Here is a 21,790-nt window from a genome sequence, read left to right as displayed (position 1 = left end):
TTTCACTGGATGGTTATAGACTATGAATGATTATAAACCTTAACACTCTTCTGGGGCGCCTGGGTGGCTCAGTGTGTTAGGTCGCTGCCTTCAGCTCGGGTCATGATCTTGGGGTCCTGGGATCGAGCCCCGCGTTGGGCTCTCCCCTCAGTGGGGAGCCTGCTTCCCTTCCTCTCTCTCTGCCTGCCTTTCTGCCTACTTGTGATCTCTGTCAAATAAATAAATAAATAATCTTAAAAAAAAAAATCTTAACATTCTTCAACTCATTTCCAAAAGACATCTTATTTTCAGCTTTCTAAAACACGAGGTTTTTTGAAAAGTGACTCACTAAAGTTTTATAAAAATCAGAATAACAACAAGGACAACACTCAGAATTCCCCAAATCTCACAATTAAAATAGATGGCTAGCTTCTGATAAGTGAGAAAACAGGAAACACAACTGTGCGATAGGATTTGTCCAAAAAACAGATGTACACGAGCCGGCTTTCTTTTACACGACCAGAGTTCTATAGTGTAGGCTGGTTTCTGTCTGGCTTCTGTCACTGAGAGGAGTCACTGTGAGGTGCACCCATGCTGCTGTGTGTGTCAGTACTGCATTCCCTTCTTCTCTCTCTCTTTTTTAAAAGATATTTACTTATTTATTTATTTGAGAGAGAGAGAAAGAATGAGAGGGGAGAAGGTCAGAGGGAGAAGCAAACTCCCCATGGAGCTGGGGCCCCCCCGATGCGGGACTCGGTCCCAGGACTCCAGGATCATGACCTGAGCTGAAGGCAGTTGTTTAACCAACTGAGCCACCCAGGCGACCCCTGCATTCCCTTCTTATTGCCAAATAGTACTCCAGGATATGTTTACACAGTCATTTGTCTAGCCATTCACCAGCTGATGGACATTTAGGTTGGTTCCAGGTTTTGGCTGTTTTAAATAAAGCTGCTATGAACATTAAAGTACATCATTCTTTGTATGTACACACACTTTCACTTCTCATGAATAAATATCGAGGAGTAGAATGGTAGCTCTTCTGGCCAATATATGTACGAGTTTTTAAGTAACTGCCAAATTATTCTCCAAAGTGGTCTAACATTTTTACACTTCCACCAATTGTGTATGAAAGTTCCATGTCATTTGGTATGATCAGTCTTTAATTTTAGCCTTTCTAATAGGTACATAGTGTTATCTCATCGTGGTTTTAATTTGCATCTTCCTAATGGTTAATGCTGAGGAACATCTTTTTTATGTATTTATTTGCCATCCATTCATCTTCTTAAGTGAAATGTCTGCTCAAATCTTTTGCCCATTTAAAAAACTGGATTGTTTGTTTTCTCATTATTGAGTTATGAGTTCTTTGTATATACATGCTCTGGGTACAAGTCCTTTTTTGAAAATACATGGTTGCAAAGATTCTTCTCCCAGTCTGTGACATGTCTTTTCATTATCTTGACAGTGAGGAGAAGTTTTGATTTTGATGATGTTCAATTTTACCAATTTATTCTTTTATGGACCATGCTTTGGATGTCCTATCTAGGAAATTCTGCCTAACCCAAGGTCACAAAGGTTTTTTTCCTATGTTTTCTCCTAGAAGTTTTAAATATTTAGGTTTCACATTTATGTTTATGGTCCATTTTGAGGTAATGAATATGGGTGTGGGCTGAAGTTCATTTTTGAGGTTTTGAATATGCAATCATTTCAGCAATATTTTTTGAAAAGACCATCTCTCCTCTACTGAATCTTTATCAAAACCATTTGTCCACACATCTGTGCACTTACTTTTGGCTTTCTATTCTGTTCTACTGATTGCTTTTTCTTTATACCAGTATCATAGTGTTTTGATCACCATGGCTGTATACTGAGTTTTGAAGTCAGGTAGTGTTAGCCCTAAACTTTTGTTCTTCACGGTTGTTTTGGTGTCATAGCTAAAGTTTTAGATCCTATTCCATGTCCATCCTGTGTATTTCCACATGAATTTCAGAACCTGATTGTCAATTTCTATTTTGAAAGCCTGTTGGGATTTTGACTGGGATTGTTCTGAATCTATAGATCGGTCTGAGGAGAACCGAATCTTAACAATATTGCCTTTCTACCCACAAACAGGTATCTCTCCACTCAGCTACATCTTCTAGCATTTGTTATTTTACCTAAAAAAATCCACAACAAGTTATTTTAAAATGTGCTTTGGAAAAAGAAAAGCCCAAAAGGAAATCCACCCAGAAATGCTGTTGGTGAGCTGTACTGTGATACTGAGTTCGTGGAGTACTTTCTTTTCTCCATTTCCATTCCCTTCTTATAGTGTGTTTATTATGCTTTAGTCTTCAGGAAGGGATCTGGTAAGCTTATTGGGTTTTGCTCTCACCGTTTAGTCTGTGCCAACTTCTTTTCCCAGCTATCCTGTTTTTCTTCAAGATCTTCCCTTTCTTTGCACAGAGACTCAATACACGACTGTAATGCTCGGGTCTCGGCAGTCATCCGCTCTACTTCCCGTCTGTCCCTCTCGAGGAGCTGCTTCTGCCACTCTATCTCCCCTTTCTGTTGCACGGCTGTCTGCTGCAGATTCTCTAACACCAGTCTCTCCTAAAACAGATAAAAGCGGACTCACACATGCTCAAGAGAAAGACTGCAATTGGCTAAGGGTAAAACGGCTTTGTTTATTACCTCTAGCACTTCAACCCGAATTTTCTCTAACTCAGACACCTTTTGGTCATGCTGTAGCTTCAAACCTTGCAGCTCATTGTTTTCAAGTTGCAACATGTCCAGAATATTCTTTAGTTCTAAGAGAAACAGAGCATGATCCATGCTATTAAATGTAGTTGAAAACATTTACAAAATAAAACAAAATAATGCTGTTGATACAAGAAACAATAAGTCATCAAAACATATCTATTATGCTGAATTAATGGAGTTAATTGTGTTTTTAAAAAGATTTTATTTACCTGAAAGAGAGAAGGCGAAAGAGAGAGAGAGAGAGAGAGAGGCGTGCGCACAAAAGGGGATAGGAGCAGAGGGAGAAACAGACTCCTCATTGAGCAGGGAGTCTAGAAGCACAGCTTGATCTCAGGACCCTGAGACCATGACCTGAGCCAAAGTCAGAGGCTTATCCAACTGAGCCACTGAGGCATGCTGGAGCTAACTGTTTTAATGGAAAAAAAAAAAAAATCCTTTTAAATATTGCTAAACATTAACTTGTTAAATTTTGTTTAAAACATTTTAACAAAAACATTAACAAAGTTCTAGTTTCCAGAGCAATTACCTCATCTAAATGAATTTTAGTCAAAATAAATGGGTAAAATGTTAAAATACATAAGCTGAGATTTGAATAACAATTTTTTACCTTTTTTAAAAAAATATTTATTTATTTGACAGAAAAAGATCACAAGTAGGCAGAGTGGCAGGCAGAGAGAGAGGAAGGGAAGCAGGCTCCCTGCTGAGCAGAGAGCCTGATGCGGGGCTTGATCCCAGAACCTTGGGATCATGACCTGAGACGAAGGCAAAGGCTTTAACCCACTGAGCCACCCAGGCACCCCCAACAATTTTTTATCTTTTAAAATAAAGATTTTCAAAAAAATATATAGACTTTCAAGTATTAACTCTCTTCTCTGATTATACAGATATTTGCTCACTGTGGAAAATTTCAAGAAAAAAAGAAACAAATGAAAACCCATTATTATCCCACCATCCAAAGATGATCACTACAGCAATAGCAATTTGATTTATTTCCTTCCAGGAGTGTGCGCACACACATGCACATATCTTCCAAATAAATTGGAATTATACTCTATATCCAGTTTTACATCTATTTTTTCAGTCTTCATTCCGTAAATTTGAATTATGCTCTATATTCAGTTTTATATCTATTCTTTCAGTCTTCCCATCAGCATTTTTTGCATGCCATTAAATGTTGGAAATATGGCTTTTAGATTGGCCAAATTTCCAAATTTCATTATAAATTTTGCTGCAAGTAACCAACTCAGGTAGCTTAATTTGTGAAACAAGGAAATCAAGTGTTACTAAGTAAATACAATACTGCTGCAAGGTATATAAATGCTTCCTTTCTCTCAGTAACTAGAAATGGGCTACAAGGTTCAATAGGCATGAATTTTCAGATTTGAAACATTGCAGGATTGGCCCAATTTTCTCTGTCAAATAGCCTGTTAAGTGTTCTTCCTTCTCCACACCCTGGTCAGTAATTATAATGACTACTGTGCTCTTAAATAAACTTTATCAGTAAGCTTTGAATGGCAGAAAATACTGTATTCCTTTTACAATACTGCTTTTCTTTGCTCATCTAAAACAAAGCTGAACTTTAAAAGAAGTTTATTCCACCATTTGTATTTTTTTCTGTGATCTCGAATAGAGATATTTCCAAACTCCAACTTTATATGATTGCTTTCCTTTAAACTTACCAGTTTTATGTTTAGACATTTGTCCTAAAACTACCTGAAGATTTTCTTCCTCTTTTTCAATTTCCTGCTTTATGAATGCAAGTTGAGTTTTTTTTTCACTAATCTGGACATTCAGTTCTCCTTTCTGAAAACTGAGTTCTTCCAGAAGAGATTTTACTTCCTGTGCCAAAAGGAAAAAAAAAAAAAAAAAAAAAGTCAACTCCACTTAACAAAATTATGAATAGAAATTACCCTGAAATCAATTTTTTTATTAACTATCTCATTTCATAAAAAGTCTAATCTGGAAACAAGTTCAGTTTTGCCTTTTATGTCAAGAAGAGCACTGTATTCTATTTTACACCAACATATTTCTGTATAATAGAAGAAAGTAAGTCACACATTACCTTCATTTAAAATGCATAAGCAGTATTGACTCTGTGTAAGGCAATTTGTCATAGAAAGAAAAGGCTGAATCTGGTACGTCTCCTGCCCTCAGGAATCTGAACACCTTGAGGAGATTTAGGCAAGGAGTACAAACATGATCATGAAAGCCTAAGATGCCCTAGGAAATGTGCAGAGTGCCCCCAAACTCAGGAGACAGAGAAAACTCCTTCCAGGGTAAAGGAAAAGTCAGGGAAGTCTTCTTAGAGGCATATCAAGCTGAACCATGAAAAATGGGTAGGATCTGAACATTCACAAAAAAATTCCTGGAGAAGAAATGGTATGAGAAAAGGCACAGTGGCAGAGGGAGCTACCCACACAGCCAGAGCCCAGATACGTAACACCACATCAAACTGATGCTACAGAAGGGTCCAGATTCAGCAATTTATATTTGCATTTGGAGGGGAAACCAATGAAAATATCTCAGAATAAATCTCTAACATCATCCTAGGACTCTTAAGAAAATCTGGTGAAAAACACACCCGAATGTGATTGCACTTCTCAGTTACTTCGGATTCTCCCAGTCTCAGAGCTTCCTGGAGGTCAGCTTTGGCCTGGACCAGGCTATCCTGGAGGAGATGCAGCTCTTCCTTTTTATGCCCTACCTGCCTGTCCAAGATGGCCATCTCCTGCTGCTGACCCGACACCTGCATTAAAAAAAAGGGAAGAATGCAAAGCTTGTCAAAGGCCATGCAACCTTCAGGGCTTGCTATGATGGAGAATATCCAGTCCAGCTAACGGTTGTGGGGGAAATTAGGAACTAGCCTAATTGTAATTATCCCAGCTACATGAGTCAGGAGGGCCAGGCCAGGGGTTCATGCACAAAATGCCTGATAAAGATCCTGAGCTCATCTACATAAAAGCACTCAAAGCACAGCAAAAATAACGATATAATAATAATAATGATTATCCCTCAGCTTATGGTTTTCAAAACACATGTCTATACCTTATTCCATTTAACAACTACCTTGGCAATGGAAGTCAGGCAGGGATTTTAAAAACTCATTTTATAAATTAAGAAAAAATTATTTACAATTTTAAGGATAGTACACACGTATTTATTTAAAAAGCAGAAAATGCAGACATGTGAAAGGAAGAAAACAGAAGATATTCATAATGCCTCCTTATCAGATGACTGATTTGTACTTTGATATAGATTAAAAATACAAGCACAAGTGTTCATAAGCACATTTAGCATAAGTGATCTCAGGGTGCATCCTGCTTTGGGGCTTGCTTCCTTCACTCAATAACATATTCTATTGATTTGGGATCCAAATGTGGATTGGACTCGACTTTTTTTTTTTTTTTCAAGATTTTATTTATTTATTTGAAAGACAGAGATCACAAGCAGTCAGAGAGAGAGGGAAGCAGGCTCCCCGCTGAGCAGAGAGCCCGACGTGGGGCTCGATTCCTGGACCTTGAGATTATAACCTGAGCTGAAGGCAGAGGCTTACCTCATTGAGCCACCCAGGTGCCCCTGGACTCTACTCTTTTTTTTTTTTTTTTAAGATTTTATTTATTTATTTGACAGAGAGCACAAGTAGGCAGAGAGGCGGGCACAGAGAGAAGGGGAAGCAGGCTCCTGGCTGAGCAGAGAGCCTGACGTGGGGCTCGATCCCAGGACCCTGAGATCATGACCTAAGCCAAAGGCAGAGGTTTAACCCACTGAGCCACCCAGGTACCCCTGGACTCCACTCTTAATCACTAAAAGATACAGCCTCATTTGTGCTTTATATTTTCTTTTGTATTTTCCAGTCTTTTCTACCATCGAACAGGCATTACTTTTTATAATCATACATTATGATGTGGATTTCAAAGCAGCACAAGCTGGTTTTTCAAGGCATCTGTTTCCCTACCTGCCTCCTCAGCTTTTCCAGCTCAGCCTTCTTGGCCTGCAGGAGGCTCTCGGACTCTTGAAGGACCTGCAGGTGGTGATCCTCACTGTGCTGCGCGGTCTCTATGTCCTTCTGCAGCTTCTGCAGCCTGCAAACACCGGCAGCAGCACTAGAGCGGGGCCGAAGGGAGGCTGGACCCCCAGCGCCGTCTTCCGGCTCGAGCCCCGTGTGCCCAACAGGGGCTGTACTTACTCTCCCGTCAGGACCTCCTTCTTCTTGTTGAGACACTGGAAATCTGAATCTTTTGCTGCCACGACTTCATTTATTTCTTTCAAGATTTCCTCCTGCTCCATTTTGTGCTGCTCCAAATCCTTTGTGTCAGCCTGGAGCAACCTAAAACACACTGCCTTATTCTCCAAGGCCCCTTAGACTTAACCAGCCAGTTACCATAAGGCGATTATTAGCCTGTCAGAACCAAACTTCTCATCTCACTGAACAGCTGAGGGACTCCACCTACCTGAGCTGCTGGTCGGCTTTGACAAGGTTAACAGCGGTTTCCTGGGCTCTCTTTTCTAACTCCTCAGCATCTTTCTCAGTTTGCAATAAATTTTTCTTGGCATCGGCGAATTTCTCAATGGCATTTTTTGTCTAAAAAACACACGGTCATTGAGAGCAATTCAGTCACCATTCTCCCTCGCAGCTATTGTGGTATAATCTGGTACAACTCTTTCAGAAAACAAGGCAAGACAAGAAGACCGGTAAAGATGTTCATTCACGCTTTCCAATTCTCAGAAAAGAATTGAGTCAAAACTACTGCACAAAAATACTCACTGTAGATTGGTATACGACCTGACAAAAATGGATTTAGTAAATGACAACAGAGTACTGTGTAGCCTTTAAAATGACAACATAGCAACAAATGTTGATATTATTATGTTGGCTGAAAAAAATTCTTTTAAAAGGTACACTACTCTAAGAGCAGCTATGTAAAATTATATCTGTGCCCACAAAGACAAAAGGGCTACCCAAAAGAGAAACAGTCCCTTGAGGGTATGGAGGCAGTGAATCTTTTTACTTAAAAATAGTCTGTATAGGGACGCCTGGATGGCTCAGTTGGTTGAGCGTCTGCCATCGGCTCAGGTCATGATCCCAGGGTCCCAGGATTGAGCCCCACATCGGGCTCCCTGCTCGGTGGGGAGTCTGCTTCTCTCTCTGTTTGCCGCTCTCCCCATGCTTGTGCTCACTCTCTCTCTTTGACAAATAAATAAAATCTTAAAAAAAATAACCTATTATTAGGCTATTTTTTTACTTAAAAATATCTCCCAATTAAGTGACAACAAACGGATTTTATCAATATTCCCTCCTCTTAGAGATTATTGCTGTACTGTATTATCATGCTAAATAAAATCTCACTGACTTAAAGACAAACACAAATACTAAATATTTTTATTGAAGTATTTAAAGTCTTCCTATAAAAGATTTGGCAAAAACAGATTTTTAAAAAAAAATCAACTTGGTTTCCTTTCTCTGTCTAAAATAAGAGGCTTAAAACAATGTCACCACAGGTCCAAAAATAGTGTTTGGTTTGCACTTGGCTGAGCAGTGACTCACCTTCAGGCAGAAAGCTCCAGTTCTGCAGTTGCATTAAACTCATAGGCGTATGTTAAACTAGTCTACTAAATATCCCGTGTGGATGAAAAGGGTTGGCAAGCTCTTAAACAGCTAGATATATATATTTTTTCATTTAAAACCAATCAACATATAGTGCATTATTAGGTTCATCAGTTGCACACAGCCCCCTGCTCATCACATCACTGCCCTCCTGAACGCCCGTCACCCAGTTTCCCCATCCCTGTCCTCCTCTCCCCTCCAGCAACCCTCAGTTTGTTTCTTAGAGCTAAGAGTCTCTCGTGGTTTGTCTCCCTCTTTGATTTCATCTTATTTGATTTTTACCCCCTTTGCCTTTGTTCGTCTGTTTTGTTTCTTAAATTCCATATGAGTGAAATCATCTGATATTTGTCTTTTTCTGACTGACTTATTTCACTTAGGGTAACACCCTCTAGTTCTAACCACGTCATTGCAAATGGTTAAAAGACCTCATTTTTGATGGCTGAGTAATATTCCACGGTATCAGACAGCACATCTTTCCCCATTCATAATAGCCAGATATTTCACTGTCCTTCCTTCCACACCAGAGCTGGTTCCTATCAGTTTCATCAGCAAAGCACTGGACAAAATGCACTACATGCTCCAGAAAGTCACATTTCTAAGTAGTTTTTGGTCTGTTTCTAGGTTAAGTTTTAACACACCTGGCATCTTTACAAAACACATCACCTTCTCCCACCGTCCTCCCCCTTAAGAAGCTACCTCCCTGAGTCATTTTGGGAGGCTGAAGGGGAAAGAGCTCACCAGCCTCGGTTCACTTACTACCTGTCAACTACCAATAGCTTTAACATTCTTTTATATACCAGTGGTAAATTCTTCTCTAATCCTGCTCATGCCCATGTTCTCTCACGATCATGTAACGTGTGACAGAAGAAGGAACTGGTCATCTGAAAAGAAACCAGGATGTTTTCCCATTCTTTTTTTTTTTTTTTTTTTTTAGATTTTATTTATTTATTTGACAGACAGAGATCGTAAGTAGACAGAGAGGCAGGCAGAGAGAGAGAGGAGGAAGCAGGCTCCCTGCTGAGCAGAGAGCCCGATGCGGGGCTCGATCCCAGGGTCCTGGGATCATGACCTGAGCCGAAGGCAGCGGCTTAACCACTGAGCCACACAGGCGCCCCATGTGTTCCCATTCTTATTAAAGCCATCACTCACAGAATTTCTTTATAAATCCTTCATTACAGTTCCCAGGTACTAGATTTCTATTCATTTAAATCTGTCCATGTTGAAATAACAACATACAAATGGTAGTTCCTGAAATGCTCCATGTGGGTCTGGGACTTCTACACTCTGGAATTCTCCTCAGACTAAGAAAGGTCTCTTGGTGAAGCAGAACTTCAGCTGTGTGCCCCTGGGCTGGCTACCAGCCTCCCTGCGCCGCCTTGCTGAACTGAGCTAACCACCACCTTGCAGGATGCCAGGGAAGTTAAAGGAAGTGGCATTCATCAAACAGCCAGTGTGTGGCCGGGACAGAGCCCCAGTGACGGGGAGCTCCCTTCCCCCCTTGATTCCCCCTGTGCTGTAGTCTCAAGAACATGACCTCAGACCAAAACATACTTGACTTTGCAATGTCCACTTGGAGAACAAAGTAATAGTACGAAGAAGTCTTCTGAGATAACACTGCTATTTTAAAATATAAGACTGACCTATTTAATACACAGAGCTAGCTGAGCCCAAACAATTTTAAAAGACACACACAGGATAAGGAAGTAGGGTGTGTCAGGAACTCAATGACTTGAGCAGCATTCAATATGCTACTTCACTTAGGGGTGCCTGGATGGCTCAGTCAGTTAAGCTGCCTTTGGCTGAAGTCACAACCCCAGGATCCTGGGATCTAGCCCCACATCTGGCTCCCTGCTCAGTGGGGAATCTGCTTCTTTCTCCCCCTCGCTCTGTTGCCCCCCCAGCACTCTTGCTTCCTCTCTCCCATTCTCTCTAAAATAAATAAAAATCTTTTAAAAAACATGCTACTTCATTTAACCCTTACTGAACAGCTTTCCTATTCTCGGCCTGACAGATGAGGAGTGCAAAGCTGGGGACTTAGGGGGCTGACGCAAACTCTCACAGCTTTAACAGCGGCCTGAAACCCAGCCGTCTGCCTCGGGGGACCGTGTTCTGGTCTGTTTTCTTCCTAGTCCTTCATGCCGCCAACAGTAAGCTGCCTCACCCCAGACCACAACAGAACATACTTTCTCTCTCGTGCACGAAAGTTCCGTTTCGGCCTCTGCCAGCAGCCGGTCGGCTTCCCTGAGCTCTGCACGGCGCTTCAGAAGGGTCCTCTCGAGGCACTCAATTTCGTCGACAATATCTTCATGGTGTTTGAGTGACTTCTCTGTTTCTAGTTCATTCACAAGACTTTCAACATTTCCATCAATGAAGTCTCTAAAAAATCATATGCCCACACATTAAGACACTTTAAATGCGGACAATATAGCCTGATAAGAAGACGTATGATGATTTTCTAATTTCATATGAGAAGCAGTGGGAGAGACAGCTGCGTTTGACTACATTCAAGGCCTATGTTTACACTTTCATTCAACATGGTATGCTGTTGGGGGCGCCTGGGTGGCCCAGTCGGGTAAGTGTCAGACACCTGATTTTGGCTCTGGTTGTGATCTCAGGGTGGTGAGATCAAGCCCCGTGTCGGGCTTCGTCCTCAGTGTGGAGTCTCCATGAGAGTCTCACTCTCCCTCATCCTCCCTCATCCTCTGCCCCTCCCCCTGCTCTTGCATGCATTCACAATCTTTCTAAAAAGTATCTTTAAAAAAAAACCCATGGTACACTGTTCACTATTGACAGTACGTACACAATATGTATGAAATATGATGTAGTTGTTTCATCTTTTTTGATTCGTCTTTATTTTGGTCAGCACTTCTCAAGACAATGTTGATATTTCTATTCTTCTGTGGTATAAAAATAAAACTATTATCATACTAGTCATCCATTCCCTTCAAACTGTCTGTCAAGTCATAGCTCATCAGCTGGCTCAAAGACGACCTAATTTCGTGATTTACTATGTTCTGCTAGAGTAAAATTATAGTGACAGTATTTGACAAATCAGAAAGCAAGACACAGGACTCACTAACTCAAGGCTAATATGTCAAAATTATTTGCAAATGGAAACCGTGACAGAAAAACATGCAAATGAATTCATCAACATTAACAAATTCTTTCTCTTTAAATGAAGACACACAGATGATCTTTATAGTCTTCTTTGGACATTTTTGTGTTATCCAAATTCTTTAAAATGATCATTTAATATACTTTTAAAACTAGGAGAAAGGGTAGTTATCCCGCTGTCTTATTTCCTTCCTCAAAAAACCTCACAATAAAAACCCTCTCCCCTATCACATACCTACAAAAGTAACAGCATAATCATCTTTGAAAACTTCAGACATCTAGTCCCCATCTTTTCTTGGTGTGACCCCTGCTTTTCCCTGCCAGGTCTATTAGCCAGTCACATGTGAGCTCCTAGAAGGCAGAGATCACAGCTCACTCACCTCGGCGACCTCCACAGATCTCTCCCCAACCTTGGTGCCTGGGCCAGTCTGGCTTACACGACAAAAAACTGGGGAACAATCATAACTCACGGACTACTGCAGAAGATGGGCTTCTACCTATCTGATGCACTCAGCAGATACTGCATCTGTTAACGGGCCCTGTGCCAGATGCCAGGGCACAAGGAGGGAAGCCCAGCCATTACCCTCCTGGGCTCCTCACAGCATGGCATCAACAGTACTACGCCCAACGTCGCCAGCCCCAAACTGCGGGAGTCAGAGATGAGAAAGGCTTTGTGTGAGAGATGGAATCCCTGACCTTCACCTGGAAAGACAGGGTGGGGTTAGGCGCAGGTAGAGAAAGCATTTTAGGCAAGGACATATGGGAGGCAGGAGAAGATGTGGTATCTGGGGAACCCACAGAAAAGCAGACAGGGTGTGTGGGAGAGAAGGTAAGAGACAGGCAGGGTTCAGATCTGGAGGGTGGGGTGCATTGTGTTGGGACTGCATCACATGGGAGAGTGGCATGCTCAGATCTAAGCTACGTCGAGGGTAGAATGGAGAGGCTCGACACAGAAGGCCAATGTGGAAGCTATTACAACAACCAAGGATGACATGATTAAAGGCCAAGGCAGCAGTGATTAAAGAAGGGGACCAGCTTGACAGCTCTTTGTGTATATTTGTAGGACCTGGACACCATCTGGTGGCTTGGGAAAGTGCAGAAAGAGGAGCTGAGGACACCGGGCATGTTTTTAGCCAGAGTAACTGGGGAGGGTGGATGGCCGTGCCATTCCCCAAGAGGGCCTACAGGAAGAGCTGATTGTGATTACTGGCCAAGAGAACTCAGACTTGCACTGCACCCCCTGGGAGTCGCCTGGAGGCTACTACTTTAATTGAAATTCAACTCTATTCCTCACTTCCATTAGCCACATTTCAAGGGCTCAACAGGCACATGTTGCTAGTGACCACTGTTCCAGACAGCATAGATCTGCAGCATTTCCACGATCACAGAAAGTTCTACTGGACAACACTGATTTAGGTTATCTTAATGAGCCAATATCACAGTTGGAATATACATAAAAATTGGAATCATAAAATAAATCATAAAAAATAAGATGGAATCATAAAAATAAAATGGCTAATAATTACTTTCGCTGTTGATGTTGCTGGATAGTTCTATGTAATTCTTCTACTTCATACTCTAAGTCTTTCTTCTCTTGCAAAAGACCATCAATATTACGGTGCAGTTCTTCCAGTTCTTTCTCCGAGTGCCGCTTAGATGCTCTCATGCATGGTTCCTGTTTCTCAGATTTTAAATGCTGCATTATGTCTTCTAATCTAGAAACTTCATTCTCCTGAATAAAGAAAAAAAAGCAGTACTGAGAACATCAGTTGATGTTTCTCTTCTTTCCTGCCAAAATCTGCAATTAACTGTGCTCAAGATGCTACCTACAACAGGAAAATGGTGGTAGCTTCTAGGACTTCAATGTGAGAAGAAACATTAAGTCAGGCCAATTTTCCACATACCACAGAAGAAACTGATGCAGAGAGCTTTTAACTTCCCCATCGGCCCAACTATGGTTGATACACATTCCCCAAGCACCTCTTACACATAATCTCTATCTCCAGAGGACAGCAAGTAGCAGAAGAGAGACACAGGTCTCTCCTCCTCTGGGCCCGGGGAGGGGAGCTGTCTGGAAGGCTGCCCAGAGGGTGAGGTTTTTTGCCTGTGTTTTGAAGAATAAAGGACATGGGGAAGACCTAAGCTGAAGAAAGAACACGCAAATGCAAAGAGGTCTAGGAGGGCACGTGAGAAACTACAGGACATCTGGGTACTGCTCGCGGGTAACAGAACCAGCTTAAGAGGGGATCAATCACATGCCAAGCTGACTGCACTGCTGTAAACACATAAACACATGTGCACTGAGACTCTGCAGGCCTACGTGGGTGACTAATGTTTGAACCACGTGAGCACCTGCAAGGCCCTCGGCAACCAGCCTGACCGATTGTTTGTTCTGGTCCATGTCTTCCTCTCAATCTCCTGGGAGGAAAAGGAAAATCTAAAGAGCTCTAAGTTTCTTGAGTTTGAAGGAGGAGTTTGTAGTGCATTTTACTTCTTTAGAACCATAGAGTTAACAAAGCAAGCTAGGGATTAGCAAGTAATCTAGCCTTAGAATTACTAGTAATCTAGCCTAATAAAATGAAGTACACTAAAAATTTAGGCAGTTAGGTCAACTAGACTATCTACAAATGTTAAGAAATGTTATGCAGTCATAAAAATGCTGCTTAAAAACATTTGTAAAACCATGGGAAGGGAGAGCGCCTGGGTGGCTCGGTCCTTAAGCATCTGCCTTCGGTTCAGGTCATGATCCCAGGGTCCTGGGATGGAGCCCTACATCGGACTCCCTACTCAGCGGGAAGCCTGCTTTTCCCTCTCCCACTCCCCCTGCTTGTGTTCCCTCTCTTGCTAGGTCTCTCTGTCAAATAAAATCTTTTAAAAACCATGGGGAAATGCCTGTAATGTTAAGTGGGAAAAACAAAAAGCTAAGAATTATGGAAAAAAAAAATCATGAATCTCACCACCCAGAGATAATCCCCACCACAACCTTGCTGCTCATACGTGTGAATACACAAGCACATACATGTGGATGCGTGTCTAGCTGCAGGGACATGTGTGTACAAGCACAGGCACTACTATGTGAATATATTTCCATGTACACATCAGTACTTGTCCTAGAAAATATAAAATAAGCTCTCCAAAAATAGTTAATTTCTGGACTGAAAGTATTTTTTGTTATAAGATGACTAAACAAAGCATTTGCAGACTGGCCTGGTATCCCAACTCTTGTCCACAAGAGTATGTTAATAAGAGAATGCTTACTCCATTCTAAACACAAATCTTATGAACACATTTGGGACATAATCTGTTCATAAATAGGTCAAATCATTACATATATACCCTTATTCAGTCTCCTGTGGAAGCAGTGTGGACAGGGGATCCTGTGTCTTTCCACTTACCAAGTTGTGGTGTTCCGGGACGTTGCAATGGAGCACCCCCATGGGGATGAGAGGTACAGAGAAGTGGGGAGGTGGAGGCCCATACACGATGGGAGCCCCAGCGGGAGGTGGGCCATAAACAACAGTGCCAGGGCTCAGAGGTTGGCTACTGCTGGGCAAGGGAGGAGGGGGCGCATATAGGGCCGTGCCCTGCGGTACAGGCGAACCGTCGGGAAACACAGTGTATATCATGTATCCATGAGGAGGTACAAATGGGTGGTCCTCTCGGTCCTCTCGGTCCTCTAGCTCGCTCTCTTCCTGGCTATCTCCTCCGCTGTCTGCATCTTGAAAGAAATAACGGAAGAGTGTTTTACCCCATGGCTTATTAGACAAACAAATTTAGCAGAGAACGGCAGCATTTAGGCCCAAATCCCCAAGATGCGAGAATAAAATTTTGCAAAAAAGGTCAAAGCGGTTTTGAAAAGTTGATCAAAACAGGGATTCATATATTTTCAGTGGCTGATAATTGAGTTTTTCTTATGTCTATCTGTTAATTTCCTTTTTTGGGGGGGGGGGGTTCTTCATTCATTCATCTATTCTGCAACCATTCGGGTGCCTGCTTCAGGCTACAGAAGAGACCAACAGAGATACAGAAAGGAGCAGTGAGACCCACAGCTCTCAGCACTCACCACGATCATGATGCACGGCCCTCTAAGCTGCTGGCTCTCCTGGTTATCTCCTTGACAGGCAAGATCTACATTTATCACTGCTGACACACAGCCTAGCACACAGCAGGCACTCGATAAATAGCTCCTGAATAAACACATTCTCCGAAGGTGGCATTCCCCTTTTACACTCAACAGTCTCAGAGGAGCGGAACACTCTGCCTAGGATCACGCAGCTAGCCACTGCAAGAGCGAGGAATGACTCCCAAGTCTGACTCTTCCTCTCGGAGCTTCAGAAGATGGACCTGAAACCCTTCATTTTAGCCGAGCTAACCACCACCATGACACAAGAATGGCGGCACCTGCCATGGCCCAGGAGTGCAGGCGAGGCAGCATGGAGGAAGGCTCCATAGAGGAGTGTTGTTTGCGGGCCTGAATCTTGTTGAAGGTTGAGCAGGAATAGATTAGGAGAGGAAGGAAGGACATTCTTTATTTTTTCTTTTTTTAAGATTTTATTTATTTATTTGACAGAGATAACAAGCATGCAGAGAAGCAGGGAGGGGGGGGGGGAGCAGGCTCCCTGCTTAGCAGAGAGCCTGATGTGGGGCTCGATCCCAGGACTCCGAGAAAATGATCTGAGCCTAAGGCAGAGGCTTACCCTACTGAGCCACCCAGGCGCCCCAAGGAAGGACCTTCTACTAAATAAGTTTAAAACAGGGAGGTGAGCGGCACACGGCATGCTGTGGGGATCTTAGGCAGCTGGGATGGCTGATTTCGGGACAGTAATGGGAAGTGAGACAAGAGGTCACTGGCCAAGGCCCAGCACAGAAGGTCATGCAAAGTAAGCTAAGGAGTCTGGCTTGTGTCTTATGGATTTCAGGGAACCAATACAAGAGACACGCAACTTCCCTTCTGTGATTTAACTTACCTCTATTTGAAAACGATTTATGTAACCCACTCCTGATGGGAGAATACACCCAGTATCCCGAAACAGGTGGAGGCCCACTGTCTTCTTTTCCATCCTGCTGTCCATGACGTGCTTTTCCAACAGGAGTTGAGGCTGTACACTTTAGGCCGACACCAGAGTCCTTGGTGGCCTGGGAACTGTGGCTGGAAACCTAAAATAGATGATAGAAGAGCCCATTATATATCAGAAATGAAAAGGCTGAGTTGGAGAAATGCCTAAGTCTAGAACGAAGTTGAGATGTAGCAAAGTTGAGAAAGAACTGGTTTCTTTTCATAGATTCTGATTCTCATTTTTCAGACAGAAGACAGACATGATTACCCAGTCAAGTCAGATAAATGGCCTGAGTGTGGCCTCTCTGCGCCAGTACTCATCTTTCCTGGGGGCTTCTCCCCTTTTGCCTTGTTCTTGATGGTCCACCAACAAAGACCAAGGAAACCAGTGAATTTTCAAGGCCATCTGGGATATTAGTCTCCTGCTGTCTTGACGGCCCACCAACGAAGGCCAAGGAAACCAGTGAATTTTCAAGGCCATCTGGGATATTAATCTCCTGCTGTCCTGGGAGCCTGGTGTGGGCCAAGAGGCTCTACTCCGCCACCCTCCCTCCTTTCCAGTCATAAACAGGTCTCTGCTTCCCAAACCCTCGGCCAGCTCAGCCTTACCACGTTACATCTAACCTACACAGATTCCACCTCCAACCATGGTTGTCAAGGCTGTCTGGATTCTGGTTAAGTCGACACAGCCCTGGGATCCTAGCATGTCAGCCCCTTCCCCCTGACTGTTGCCTGCCAGCTGATCCTAGCAGGGTGTCACCCAGCCCCTCTGCTCTGGATGTGGGCCACTTACTGTCCTCTCCTCACTTTCAAGCCCCAAACCTTGGCTTTTTGTCTCCTGAACATTCCTCAGTGCCATCTCTTCTCCAGCTCCACTGCTCTAGCTCCGGCTTCTGTCCCTCACGGAATGAGTTCACATAGCGCCCCTGCACCGCCCTGCCCTGCCCCAAGTTCACCCACCGCAATTCGGGCTCCCACACTCAGCCCAATTACTCCTCCTAAACTATGCCTCTGATCACAGTACACACAGCCTCAGTCCCCAAGGTCTCCATAAGACAGTGCAAGAGATTTTGAGGCCCTTTTCAAAAGCATGAGCCCAATCTACTTTTCCAGACTCACCTTTCACTGTTCCCATCCAACTGTCCAGCCCCACAAGGCTACTCACCACAGCTAAACCAACTCCCCCCTCCATACCTTCCTCCTTCCTAAAAGGCCACCCCTTGAGGGTTAAGTGCCGACATCGTGACTGTGTGTGATGCCTTCTTTCCTGAACTTCCCCACTGAGGGATCCCTAACACTTCTCTATACTAGAGCACACAGGTCAAGTCTGTTGTCACGTGCATGCCACTGTGGTAATCACACAGGTGTACCTGTCTCCCCACCAGTGCATGAACTCTTAGAGAGAAAGGGCTAGACCATTCCTCACGGCACACCCTCCCCACCCCACATAGCACCTGACCTAGATTTCAGTGAACACAGAATGAAACGTCAGCTAAAATCAAATGAAATCCAGGCACCCAGTTTTCTATCAGATTCTGCACAATTTTATACCCATTTCCAACAGGGCGTCCGGGCTCGTCACCTTATCCCCTTGCAGTATCTTCTATCAGGCACCCACAACATGCTACCTGAGCAGGAATGGGCAATGGCAATACTCCTGAGAAGGCCCTATTTTCACCTCAAATATTAAGGACCCTTAAGAACCTCAATGCATTAGCTTAGGCATATTATTCTTGACACCTTCTTCACAAATTGGGAGAAGAGAGCATTGTCACATTTCCTTCAAGAAAATTCAGTATACACTCCCAGCATCACAGACGTCCTACTTTTGATGATGATGGTGGTGGCATAAAGTACCAGTAGCCTCGTCTTTTGAAAGGATCTGTCATGCTGCTGATATAATCATTCTGATGAGAAACCTCACGTCGAAGTTCGGCAATTTCTTCCAAAACATTTTCAAAGCTTCCTTTGTTATCTGCGAAGGAATGCCAGTCTGTGAAATTGGGCATGAAGTCATCTATTTCACATACATGAGTGATGCCATGGCAGCCAATGACTTTGATCAGCTCCTCAAAGCTGACTTTTCAGCCTGTCCCATGGTAGCTTAAGTATTTGCTAACACTTAAAGAGGACAAATAAACCCCTCTGTTGTTCATTTATAAACTGAACCAGAGAAAGAAAACAGATCTGTAAACATTATTTCTTTTGAAAATTCAAAAAATCTCTTGTCTCATTGTAATCAAGTTTCTTAAAACTCCACTTACATAAAGTGTTTTTTAAATTCTTTGCTTTTATTCATTAAGCTAATTATCACAGTTTGTAAAGCAAGCATGGACTTGATCTATCCCAGTTAAAATAACTTTGCTATGGTGAAAAACAAACAGGATGATCTTTTTTTTTTTTTTTAATGTGATTTGACTTGATTTTAGAACAACTACCCAAATCAAAGCCTGATACTTTACCAGCCCCGGTGAGGTCCAGTAAATTCCGCAGCCTTGCTATCTCTGTCCTTTGTCTCTCCATTGTCTCACTGAGCTTCTCCATCTCCGCCACCTGTGAGTACGCTCCTCCAGTGCCGACATCGATTTTCTCCGTCTGATTTTGATACTGTTAAAATATCACATACACAAAGTTGTCCACGAATACTCTTTCCCAGAGGCATTTATCCTTGCAACTCAATTTAATACTTCTAGAACTTTTACCCATGCTTTCCTCATGAGGATGCCACGTCACTCCATGTATTGAAATCGCACTCTGCCTGGCACACTTCCAAATTCTCTGAGCGGTCACCTGCGCTACTTTTGTCTTTTAGGAACCGACACAGGCCCATACAGAGGAGATCTCAGAGACTTGGCACTGACCTGCTCCTCTTTATCTCTGAGAAGGTTCTGCAGGAGTTCGATCTCTGCTTCCGCTCGGGTCAGATCCCTGGCCGCTTGCGCTGCCTTTCTGCTGAACCTCTCGGTCTCCTGCAGCTCCTACTGGGACAGAGGTAGGGGAAAGGCAGCACTGCTGTCATTCGCTGTCTTCTTCAAGTCTCCCCTCCTCTCAGATCGACTTCTTTGTTCTCGCCCAATTGCCAGGCTGGCTACCCCATGAGTGTGTGGCACTGGGTCCCACCCTGTCCTGCGCTGCTCCCATCACTTGGCAGCCTGCTCCACCCCTCCACGGGGCCAGGTGGCCAAGGGGGCTGCATCAGAAAGAGCCAGAGCTAACTTCTTCTTCACTAATCTCCAGTCTTCCATGACTGGGGTCTCTCTGGACTCCCATTATTAACTTGTCTCTCCTATGAACTATCATCTTCATCTCAGGAGCATCTGTACCCTTCAAACTGCTGGAGACAGCATTTCAGTCAGAAGGCAGAATAGCCCGAGAGGTCACTATTATCTGAGTGCACAAGATGAAAAGTCTGGGGTTCAGAAGGATGACAAGGCCAGCCTTTGAAACCTTGGTTCAGGTGTGTACGCACACCCATCTCCTGAGGCAGAGCTCTACACTCTGAGGTGGGGAAAGTATGTTTCATTTGATGGTTCCTGGCAGGGCTCAGGAAAGGGCAGGACCCAAGGCAGGGCTGTGATGAAATACAATCCATAGGTCTGACAGGAGAGAGACAACTTTCCAGTGGTTTCTAAGATAACCAAAGTCTATAACAAAAGAGCAATAACACAAGTGGCTAGGTTTTGGGGCAACAGTGCCTGTGGAAGCTTGTTTTAGACACGTGGACTCACCTCTGCTCGTTCCTGGTTAATTTTCATCACAGTTCCATGAAGGGACTTGAGCTGGTCTTTGGCAACGGTGAGCTCAGCCGTGGCTAGCTTATCCGAGGCGGCCACGGCTTTCTTTAGTTTCTTCAATTCTCTGTCTAAACCAAGAAACCGTTCCTGAGACTTGGCATCTTCAAGTTTCTTCTAAAATAAAAGAAACATTAAACTCATGAACTCATTAGACTCATGAACAGTGAGTCATTCGGCAGCAGTGAATGAAGACACAAGCTCCATGAGGGCAGGGACTCTGGTCACTACTACCCAGCCCACACCTAGAATGATAATATCTGGCACGAAGGAGGTACTCCATAAATAGTCATTGACTGAATGAATAAATAAAATCAACTAAAAATTGTGTGGTAAACTTAGAATGAAATCAGTCTTCTTAGTCAAGAACCATAAGCGATCAATCACAGATTCATTTACTCATTGGAAAACCATTTCCCGGTACCATCACCAAGTGATGGACCAGACCCTTGTGACTGCTGAGTCAGGCCCTGGGAGATGGCGGTAAGTAAAGCAGACTGGGCTACTGCCCTCAAGGAGCTTATGAGAGACAGATAATAAACAAACGCTCAGACAAATATATAACAAAATGGTGGCTACTAACTATCAAGGGACAGAGCAGGGTACTTTTTGAGAGAACAGCAAGAAAGACGGAGATGGTGGGGAGGGGGCAGTCAGAGAGAAGGGTGGGGAAACGTGGTCCAGGAGAGGGAAGGGCATGTGGGAAGGCTAGGAGAACTTGGCATTTTTGAGGAACTGAAAGAAGGAGCCTGGTGAAAACAGGAGGGAGCAGATAGAGGTAAATCATGTCAGGCCTCACAGGCTTAAGAATTTAGGTATTTTTCATAAAAACTACAGAAGTTCCTGAGAGGAGGGAAATGGCTGGGTAGGGGACAGGGGACTAACAAGAGTCAATGCCTGTTTCTGAAAGAGCACGGTGGTGGCTCTGTGGAGCAGGCTCATTGGTGGGAGCGGGAGCTCGGTCAGGTGGCCGTACCAGTTGTTCAGAAGAGAGATGATGGCTAGACTGGGGTGGTGGTGGCATCGGAGAAGGAAATAAGGAACTATATTCCAGATATATTTTGGGGGCAGATACAATAGGACTCGGGAACTGAAAGGTTCTTGGTCAAGTATGAAGCAAGTCACTCGCTGGGGCTAGGAGAAGGGAGTGACAAGGTATGAAACGGTGGAGCACAGGAGAGTGAACTGACCAGAGAGAAGGGTAACGCTGCCCATTTGAGGTTGATGACCAAGAGATTATAATGATACCGTATGCCTGGGTGGGTGACATTTTTCTGCAGAAATGCTCAGCATGGGTATCAGCGCAAAGAAAGCATATAGCTGCAGTTCTGTCAGGCAAGTGAGACAGGAAAAAAGGACAACGGATTTGAGGATACTTGCAAAATTGGCTATAGTGGGGGGCCACGGAATTTAGGTCGGGCGATGATGAGGAAGGTGGACAGGAAAGCCTAATAGACAGAAAAGGTGGGGCTCATGCCCTGGAGTTGTCCATGACGTTGAAAAATTGTC

At 43.5% G+C, this 21,790-nt stretch overlaps 1 protein-coding gene across 8 annotated transcripts in view; it reads right to left on the bottom strand.

Moving 5' to 3' along the window:
* The window catches only part of CNTRL (centriolin), a 90,563-nt gene that overhangs the window by 11,699 nt on the left and 57,074 nt on the right, over window positions 1–21,790 (bottom strand). For all 8 annotated transcript variants that reach the window (XR_014301931.1, XM_082695306.1, XM_082695307.1 and 5 more), the window contains 15 exons: window positions 20,219–20,398; window positions 19,352–19,468; window positions 18,953–19,097; window positions 18,317–18,465; window positions 16,402–16,591; window positions 14,830–15,152; window positions 12,961–13,166; window positions 10,504–10,696; window positions 7,167–7,297; window positions 6,902–7,042; window positions 6,671–6,797; window positions 5,297–5,461; window positions 4,395–4,554; window positions 2,647–2,762; window positions 2,348–2,565 (listed from right to left, as the gene is read on the bottom strand). Coding sequence is in view for 7 of the 8 variants with exons in the window: in XM_082695306.1 (XP_082551432.1) it covers window positions 2,348–2,565; window positions 2,647–2,762; window positions 4,395–4,554; window positions 5,297–5,461; window positions 6,671–6,797; window positions 6,902–7,042; window positions 7,167–7,297; window positions 10,504–10,696; window positions 12,961–13,166; window positions 14,830–15,152; window positions 16,402–16,591; window positions 18,317–18,465; window positions 18,953–19,097; window positions 19,352–19,468; window positions 20,219–20,398 (2,561 nt within the window). In the remaining variant the exon portion in view is untranslated. The remainder of the gene's footprint in view (window positions 1–2,347; window positions 2,566–2,646; window positions 2,763–4,394; window positions 4,555–5,296; window positions 5,462–6,670; window positions 6,798–6,901; window positions 7,043–7,166; window positions 7,298–10,503; window positions 10,697–12,960; window positions 13,167–14,829; window positions 15,153–16,401; window positions 16,592–18,316; window positions 18,466–18,952; window positions 19,098–19,351; window positions 19,469–20,218; window positions 20,399–21,790) is intronic.

Source organism: Mustela nivalis (assembly GCF_964662115.1).
Source record: "Mustela nivalis genome assembly, chromosome: 13".
In the NCBI taxonomy this organism is placed as follows: Eukaryota; Metazoa; Chordata; class Mammalia; order Carnivora; family Mustelidae; genus Mustela; species Mustela nivalis.
This window is presented reverse-complemented; position numbering and strand designations above follow the sequence as displayed.